Source organism: Beta vulgaris, chromosome 4 (assembly GCF_026745355.1).
Source record: "Beta vulgaris subsp. vulgaris cultivar EL10 chromosome 4, EL10.2, whole genome shotgun sequence".
Taxonomy (NCBI): Eukaryota; Viridiplantae; Streptophyta; class Magnoliopsida; order Caryophyllales; family Amaranthaceae; genus Beta; species Beta vulgaris.
Window position 1 is genome coordinate 13,361,860 of NC_079205.1, and position 10,133 is coordinate 13,371,992.

At 33.8% G+C, this 10,133-nt stretch overlaps 1 protein-coding gene and 1 pseudogene across 1 annotated transcript; one reads left to right on the forward strand and one right to left on the reverse strand.

Moving 5' to 3' along the window:
* Positions 1–5,566: 5,566 nt before the first annotated feature.
* Positions 5,567–6,016, reverse strand: LOC125496342 ((+)-larreatricin hydroxylase, chloroplastic-like). The gene has a single exon (XM_048641828.2). It carries the CDS (start codon positions 6,014–6,016, stop codon positions 5,567–5,569), a length of 450 nt encoding a protein of 149 aa, XP_048497785.1.
* Positions 6,017–7,408: 1,392 nt separating this feature from the next.
* On the forward strand, positions 7,409–9,698 carry LOC125496343 (UDP-glycosyltransferase 79B6-like; annotated as a pseudogene).
* The last annotated feature ends 435 nt before the right edge of the window (positions 9,699–10,133 follow it).

Genomic DNA, 10,133 nt, shown 5'->3' on the forward strand with positions numbered 1-10,133 from the left:
TTTTAGTTCATTTAGGTTGCATTTTAGAGCATTTAGTTTCATATTTAGGTTCATTGATGCATTATATTCTTAAGTTATATTTTTACTCCTATTCGGTATGTTTTCTTGTTTTTGATGAATTTCAGGCATTGAGGTATATTTGGAGTATGATTAATTAAGCTTGAGGATTAGGAGCACTTGGAAGGAAGCTACAATGCATAAGGATCGTCAGTATTTTATAGTACGAATTTGAGCGAAAACGAAGCGGAAAATCATTAGAAGAAATGTGAAAAAGGAGTCATGTCTACTCTTCTGATCATAACTTTTGATGTGATTCTTAGAATCGAGTAATTCCAGCTATTTGGAAACTAGACTTGAAGAGCTTTCCAACGATAGGTGGCACGCCCGAGGAGACTTTTAGTCAAGGAGTTATGCTTTTCGGAAGATTGCACTGATTCTGCTGGAATATGCCACGCGTACGCGCGGATCACTAATCCGCCTATTAATGATTTATTTAAGACTTTTCTTATCTTGTAAATTACTTTCCAAGTCATATTAGGTGATTGAATATTTATTTAGATAGGTTTTTCATTCTTTTCTCTCCTCCTCCCTCTCACGTTTTTTCTTAGGTTTAGGTTTTAGTTTTCTCTCCTTTTTTCTCTCTAGTTTTTAGTGTAAGCCCTAGTTTTTATTCTTTTTCATTAATTCATGAGTTTCATTAGTTTCTTTCATTGATTTCTTTACTTATGTTTTCTTTTATAGTTTTAGATTTCATTATTTATCTCATGATAGAGTATTCTTTTATCTATGGTTAAGTTGAACCCTAGTATGATTTAATTCATGATTGTTTCTTTAAATTCTCATATTAATTGTTAATTGTTCTTGCTTAATTGATTGTGCATATTCCAATACTAGATTAGGGATAACTAGTATTGTTATGATTCCATTGTCTTGATCACAACGGGAGTTGGATTTTGACGGATTTGAGTATTTCAATTAAGGACATGAAGTTCTCCACGGGAGTAGGTAGAATGGATTGTTAGGAAGTTAAAGTGCCGTGTTTAATGTCTTTAATTTGCATGATTCCACGGGAGTAGGCTTGAATGCATATTAGAGAAGCCATAGATACTCGGGAGAGGTTTATGGTACTTTATAGGGTGTACTTTTCCTTGTGAACATTTAATTTATTATTTGGGGTAGAAATTATTTTGTATTATTTCGTGCTAGTGGGGATACTTAACTGTAGAGTCTTTTATTTATATATTGATTAGTATAGTTTAATTTCACCATTATTCTTGATATTAATCTCCTTTAGTCTTACCATTATTTAAGGACTAATCATAGAACAACTTTCTCTCTGTGGGATCGACTCTGACTTACCCTACTACATAGTTAGGAGGATTAGTTAGGTTATTTATTTTTGTTAGGTGCGCGACACGCCTACCAGTATCTTTTTATCGACGATTTATCACGAATTTCAGCACCAGTAATGCACCGATCATAGAGGTGTTGAAGCAAGAGAAGTTTCAGTGGAACCTAAAAGCCCAATGAAGTTTTGAGAAGCTCAAGGAAACGATCACAAGAGGACCAATTCTAGCGTTGCCTTATTTTGAGAAGCTCTTTGAAGTAGATTGTGATGGTTCAAGAGTTGGTATAAGTGCAGTTTTGAGTCAAGAAGGTAGACCAATTTCTTTTTCCAGTGAGAAAATCAATGAGTCAAGGCATTAGTACTCGTCGTATAATTTTATGCCATTGTACGAGTCTTGGATCATTGGAGCCATTACTTGCTCGCTAAGGAGTTTGCGCTGTATTTTGATCACGATTCATTTAAGTATCTTCATAGCCAACATACATTTCCAACCGTCATTATGCAAAGTGGAGTAAGTTCCTATCCCCTTTTCACTCTGTCCTTAAGCATGTGTCGGGAACTCAAAATATGGTTGATGATGGTTTAAGTAGATGACATGCTTTGATTCCCACTCTTCAAGTTGAGGTTATTGGGTTTGAGGTTCTTAAATATTTATCTGAAGATGATGAAGACTTTGGAGAGCTTTGGAAAAAGTGTGCTGAAGGTTCACATCGTAAGTTTCATTGACAAGATGAATACTTATTCAAGGGAAATTAATTGTGTTTACCAAGGTGTTCAATTCATTGTGTGAGATGATACTTAATGAGTGTCATGCTGGTAAATGTTGTTGAACACTTCTATTAGCCATACATGATCAGAAATATTGATCGATATGTTAAGAGATGTTGTGCATGTCATATTGCAAAAGCTCGTGGTTAAAACACCGGTCTTTACACACTGTTGCTAGTGCCTATGCTCCATTGGAAGATGTGAGCATGAATTCCGTTATTAGTTTACCTTGTACCCAAGGAAATAAAGATTCCATCATGGTTGTTGTAGATCGATTTTCGAAATTGGGCTCACCTTGTTCCATGCCATAGCACTAATGATGCCCACACAAATTGTTCATCTTTATTTTCTTGAGGTTGTACGTCTACATGGAATTCAAAAGACCATCACTTTAGATCGAGATGTCAAGTTCATGAGTCATTTCTGGAGAACTCTGTGGTGCAAATTGGGAACTAAGATACAATTTAGCTCTACATCACATCCTCGAACTGATGGTCAAACTAAAGCAGTTAACATGATTCTTTTTTTTTGGTAAGTACGTTAATAGGATTCTTAGTCTTGTAAGACACCGTATAATGTTAGTTTAAAATTAGGCATAGTTCAAGCCAAATATTAAGAAAAGAACATGCCAGTTTTTTTTTAATATAGTGACTAGTTTAATCTATTTAGGATAAGTTTAATGTATTTCGTGACCGGTTTAATCTATTCAGTTATAACATTCTCTAACTCTTTTAATGGCTAGTTTAATCCATTTAGTGACTAGTTCAATCCGTTCGGTAAGACTAACGAGTTATTTTTTAAAATTGTCTGTTGTAGTTCGAGAATGAAGAAAGCAAAGGAAGGAAAAGAGAAGGGATGACTAAAATAGTTTTTGAGTTAGAGTAAAATGGAATGAGTTTGTTAGAAAAATTCAGTATTGGGTTCGTCTAATTTTATGTTAAAATTAGACCGTCTATTCTAATAATTTGTGATTTTAATTATGGACGTATGTAATTACATATTTGTTAAAATTATATAAAATTGATATTATCAAAGTACTAATTGAGATAAATCAAATAAGAATACATGAATTGCCAAAAAGATTTTGCCTATGGAAATTTGTGAATATTTCTAGGCAGAATATCAGTTTCCAAAATATAATTTTAATAAATGTTATAAATTTTGTGGGAGTTTGGGATTGAATTAAGAAGCACATATCAATTTGTGAAGTAAAATATTATTGCTTTCAATCTACTCTCTCCATCCTACTCCCTCCGTTTCCTAAAGATCTTCCTTCTTTCCGTTTAAGTGTGTTTCCAAAAGATCTTCCCTATTTTACTTTATTCCTTATTTGGAATTTCTTCCCCTTTTTACCTTCTCATGTCCCTATCATATGGTCCACCATTACATTATTAATTCAATTCTCATGTCCCTATCATATGGTCCACCATTACATTATTAATTCAATTTTACTCTCTTTCTCTCTCCTACTTTAACCCCTTTTTATTTGGTTATATATCTTAACCCCTTTCTCTCTCCTACTTTACACACTCCACGCCCCACACAACTTGATTCTCATTGGTATCTGTAGTAATAGTAACAAGGAAGATCTTTAGGAAACGGAGGTAGTATAATATAGTGCTTATGTTTCTTTTCGGGTGTCCCGAAATGTTGTGCCTATTTTATTATTGTTAATTTATTTGGATTAAACTATCCTCAATATATATTTACACAAATTATCCAAAATACCTCTATTTTTCTTCCAAAATGTGTGCCCTTGTTTATTTCTTTACATTATGCCGATTATTACTTTTTTGAGTTTTTTTTATGAAAAAAAGAAAAATAAAAATATAGTTCCAAGACAAAAGTACCAAAATAATACTTCCTTAAATATGTTTTATGAAAAATCCAATTACTCCCTCCATTTTCTTAAATCTCGTGAAAAAAGAAGTAAGCGCTATATATATGACGGAGGGAGTTAGTTGATAATTTTTTAATTATAATTTCACTTGAATCTATGCAAAAGGTTGATTAGTACAAACATTAAAAGGTCATGAACACATTTTTGCTAGCTTATAATGGTATATAGGACTAAGAAATTATTCTAGGTTAAGGGAAAATTAGGAATTATGTACAAAAATTAAGGGTAAAATGTGATTTATGGAAATTACCACAAAATATTGACTATGAAAATTACCACAAGATATTGACTATCATTTGACCTTTTTCCTTTTTTATACTCCTCTCCTCTTGTTTCTTTTTAATTTACTTACTTTATTGTGGGGGAGAATCAAGGAGAAAGTCTAAAAGTGAGAGAAAAACTTAAAAGGTGGAGAGAGAAATTATTAGTTGGGTTATTATGATAAAAAAAGTTGATCATATATGTGGAAAAAGAGGAAAAAATTGATGAGGCATGTTACAAAAAATGGAAAAGAAAATAGTATGTAGATTAAAAAAAAAAAGACCAAAAAAAAAAAGTGCATAGATTAAAATTAAATAGAGATGATATAGGTAAAGAAAAAAATAATTATTTTGAGAAATGTTATAAACTTTATGGGAGTTTGGGATCAACTAAGAAGCACATATTAATTTGTGAAGTCAACTCTTGCTTGCAAAATCAATAATAATTTATTTAATTATACTATCTCCGTTTCTTAAAAATCTTTCTTGTTACTGTTACTACAGATACCAATGAGAATCAAGTTGTGTGGGGTGTGGGGTGGGTAAAGTAGGAGAGAGAAAGAGGTTAAGATAAATAAACAAATAAAAGGGGTTAAAGTAGGAGAGCGAAAGGGAGTAAAATTGAATTAATAATGTAATGGTAGACCATATTATAGGGACATGAGAGGGTAAAAAGGGAAAAAAAATTCCAAATAAGGAATAAAGTAAAAGAGGAAAGTTCTTTTGGAAACACACCTAAACGGAAAGAGGGAAGATCTTTAAGAGACGAAGGGAGTACTTTTACATTTATTTTAATCTATGAAAAGGCTAATTAATACAAGAGAACGTATTGTGTCGGACTCGTCCGACCATAATCTTGATCGGACGACTTTCAGGTGGTTCCAAATTTTTTTCAGGTAGTCTTCATTTTTTTTCAGGTGGTTCCAATTTTTTTTCAGGTAGTCTTCATTTTGTTTTCAGTTAGTCCTCTTTGTTTTTCAGTGGGTTTTTGTGCTTCAGTTAGACTTACTTGGGTTTCAGTTGGTCTTTATTCTTTTTCAGGTAGTCTACATTTTTCTTCAGGTAGTCTTTATTTTGTTTCAGTTAGTCCATTATTTCTTTCAGTTGGCCCATTATTTCTTTCAGTTGGTCCAACTGAAAGAAAAGAAAGTCCAACTGAAAGAAAAGAAAGTCCAACTGAAAGAAAAGAAAGTCTAACTGAAAGAAAACAAAGTCCAACTGAAAGAAAACAAAGTCCAACTGAAAGAAAACAAAGTCAAACTGAAAAGAAAATAAAACACTAACCTTTGATTAAAACTCACTATCCCATTTTTTGAGTTCTTCATTAGTAGAAGTGTTAGCAGTAGAAGAACAACTATCTTCAGTAGAAGAAGACTTTGCAGCAGTAGATTCAACGTGTTTCTTACAGTACTCAATCACGACATTCTTGACGGTGGAGAACACCTTCTTGAGTGGCTTAGGGAGACGATTACGCTTAGGAGTTGGCTTTGACTTCAACCAAGGGAGGTCCTGAGGCTGGTAGTCGTACCCCATTTTCTTGGTATCCAAGACATCTCTAACATAGATTTTTACAGGCTGAGCATTTTCATCATAGAAGTAGAAATAGGTGTTCAAGAAATCTTTATCCGTGAAATCCTTATTATTAATGGACAAGCTCTTCCATATGGACCATGTTCTATCCACATTAGCATGGTGGGAATAGAAGATCGGGTCCCGTCCCGCGGAGTAAAAGTTACCCATATCGAGAGGATCTTTGTAGTGACATTAGGGAGAGGAATCGCGGTGTCGGCGCAATCATCTTCGATCATCAGTTTGATGGTTTCACATTCAAGAGCAACGGATTCTTCGACTTCGAACTTCTCTCCATCGGAGGATTTCAATGTGATCATCCTCACTGTTGTGGCAGCCATTGAAGGAGAAGAAGAAATCAAGAGGGTCTTGTAGTGGTAATGGCAACAATAGTACAGAGTGGGGGGAAGAAGAAGAGAAGAGAGAAAGTGGTGCGTACAGAGTTTGAGTTTTGGGCTCAGCCCGTCTGACAGTAAGTATTGGTCAGACGGTCTGACCCAATACTTTCACTTAATACAAACATTAAAAGGACTACACGTCCATGTGAGCTTGGTAATGTACATAGGAGTATAGGACTAATAAATTCTTGTAGGTTAAAGAGAAAAAATGGAAATTATAGAAATTAAGGCAAAAAGAAAATTACCTCACAATATTGACTAGTGTTTGACCTTTCTCCTTTTTTATATAGGTTAAGTATATTTTTGATTTCTAATATTCTTTTTTTTTTTTTAAGTGAGTTATTTCTTCCAAATATTTCTTACATAAGAAGAAGTGCCTTAATTAAAAACGAAGGAAGTTCACTTTGCAGTTCCAAATATTTATGGTTACATATTTATCTTTTCTCTTATGGCATGCTTTATTACCATTTTATCCTATTTAACCTCACTTTATCTCGCTTTTTCTTTTTTCTTTACTATTTATTTTTCCTTATTTTAGCGCACATTATTTCTCTCATCTTTCCTTAATACTGTAAAAGGGTCAAAAAGGTAATAATTAAATACGTAATTTTAAAAATTAGAAAGGGGTGTTACTTTAGATAGACATATTGTTACGCATAACTGTATATCTTTTATTATATTATATAGTCACTCTTTTTGTAACTATATATCTTTCTCATTTAAAATCTTGACACTTATAATTTGAGAGAATCTCATGAATTTTCTCAATATATAAGAAAAAAATATAATCATGTGAGGTCTTATTTGATTCGTTTCAATGAGTAATTTATTAAAATTTAATTGTTGTAATTTTAACTAATACGTAATGAAATTTTTTTTAACATTTAAGACGTGTATTGACAAACGCGTACATTTACAACAGAAAGATACAAAGATAGAGAGGGAGTAATGATGAAAATTTATGATAAAAATTAATAAATTTGAAATTGAGAATAACAAATAAGAAGTTTATTAAGTTGAGAAGTAAATGAATATTTTTTACCATATATGATTGTACAAAAACCGTGACAATATCCTTCCATAAAACAAGTGATTGAGTGGAGGAGGGAAAGCTACCTCCCTAAAGCTCTTACAATCTCATCTCTATAAATATTGTTAGGGGAAGCACAACACGTACCTCATCGTAGATCTGATCTGCAATATTTGCCAGAAAAATGAGTAAACAACTACATATAGTAATGTTTCCATGGTTTGCCATAGGACATATGACCCCATTTCTCCACCTCTCTAACAAACTAGCTGAATATGGCCACAAGATCACCTTCTTGCTCCCTAAAAAAGCCAAACACCAACTTCAACACCTACTACTTTACCCTTTTCTCATCACTCTCCACCCCATCACAATACCTCACGTCCACCCTCTTCCACCTGGCACCGAAACCGCCTCTGAAATCCCCTTGCACCTTAACAACCACCTCGCCACCGCCCTTGATCTCACCCGTCTTGAGGTCGAGTCTTTTATCATAACCCTACAGCCTAAGCCACATATCCTCTTTTATGACATGGCGTATTGGGTTCCTGAGATCGCTTCTAAGCTACAAATTAAGTCCGTTTGTTACAATGCGGTGTGTGCTGCTTCCTTAGCGATCGCCTTGGTCCCAGCCCTTAACGTGGGCCGGGACCAACCTGTCAGGGGCGAATTATAGTTGGGGCTGGTGGGGCTTGACCCCCAATAACTGTATAAGATAATTAAATTAAGTAAAGTGTAATTTATGTCACAAAATAAATTATGGCGCAGTGGCCTTAAAACAAGGTGTAAAAAGAAGTTTGAGCCCTAGAAGTCACAAGTTCAAACCTTGCATCAACACATTTGGAATTTTTTATATTTTTCATTTTAAATGCTTCTTTTTTTTTTCTTTTCCTTCTTTCTTTTTAACTTCTTTCTTTCTTCTTCCCCTTTATCTTTGGTTTATATCAATTTGTCTAATTTAGAAAAATCTTATCCATTAGAAAAATATTTTCCATTGATTGTATTATCTTTTATTCTTCTTCTCTGAAAAACTTTCTTTTTTTTATTGAACTATAATTGTACTTCTTATTTCCTCAAACTCATTCCTAGCAATCATAAAATATAAGTTGTATCTCTTTTTAAGCAAGTTGGTAATTTATTTAGTTTTTTTACTGGAGTAATTTATTTAGTTGCTAATGAACTATACCTCCAATTTCTTGAAAAATTACTCAATTTCTTAAACATTTCATAATGATCAAAAAATAAATTGAAACAGTTTCTTAAAAATTGCACCTTTGAGATTTTGATTTATTACATTAGCTACAAGCTCTTTGTAGCCATTAATAATAGTATATTAATATTTGGTGTGCATTAGTGTTTTTATTCATCATTTAAAATTTTACACTAAAGCTTTTATTTTATCAACTCGGCCCCTATTAAATAGTTAGTTAAGATCCGCCACTACAACTCGTTACCGAGGAGGACGTAGCTAAGCCTCCGCCAGGCTACCCGTCGTCGAACTTCGTCTTCCATGATCCGAAGGCTCGTAGCTTGCTCTTCATAGGGTTAGAATTTGGCAGCGGGGTCACCTTCTACGATCGAATGGTAACAACAATGAAGTCCTGTGATGCCATTGCAATTAGGACCTGCCGTGAGATTGAAGATAAATTTTGTGATTACATTTCTACCCAATACAACAATCCCGTGCTCCTCACAGGCCCGGTCCTCCCAGAGACCAACAACAACCACCCCTGGGAAGCCCAATGGGTCGAGTGGTTGAGCCGATTCGAGCCAAACTCTGTTGTGTTCTGCGCCTTCGGGAGCTAGTTCATTCTTGAGAAATATCAGTTTCAGGAGCTACTACTTGGGTTTGAAATGACAATGTTACCTTTCCTAGTGGCATTAAAGCCACCCCAGGGATCCCCCTCTATCGAGGAGGCGCTACTCGAGGGGTTCAAGGAGAGAGTAGGAGAAAGAGGGGGTGGTTCATGGCGGTTGGGTACAACAACCACTTATACTGGTGCACCACTCAGTTGGGTGCTTTGTGAACCATTGTGGGTTCGGTTCAATGTGGGAAAGTTTGATGACCGAGAGTCAGATAGTGATGGTGCCGCAGTTGGGTGATCAGATTTTAAACACGAGGTTGATGAGTGGCGAGCTCATGGTGGGTGTGGAGGTGGAGAGGATGGAGAATGGGTGGGTGTCTAAGGAAAGCTTGTGTAAAGCTATTAAATCAGTGATGGGTGAAGATAGTGAAGTTGGGTGTTTGGTTAGAAATAACCATGCTAAGTGGAGACAAATTATGGTTAGCCAAGGATTTATGAGGGGTTATATTGATAATTTTGTTAAGGATTTGGAGTTGCTCATGGGATAATTCACAAACTCATGTATATGTTGTTGATTAGCAAATAAATGTTTACTTCTTTATGTCTTATAATTTCTACAATAGTGCTTGTATTTTTAAGGTCAAATATTATAAAGTTTAATCACAAATTATATCTATTATATATTAAAAAAAAGTTTCATAAAATATTATTAGATTTATATCACTATATAGCTTTTAACTAGTTATTAGGCCCGGGCAAAAAAAAATTTCATTTATTAATATTATACTTTATTATAATAACACTTAATACAACTTAGTTAAGTGGTTAAGACTTTAATATATGTACTTGAAGTCTCGAGATCAAACCTTATACTACACAATTTCTAAATTTTTTTATTGTACATCTAAAAAACTCTTTAGGGAGAGCGCCACTTGACACAACTTCTTCTTTATGCACGACTTTTAATATATTTATATAGATTATCTATTTCTCATAATTTTGGATTGTATATAAATGAAAACATTAATGATCAAAATAGTAAATTAGATACCATA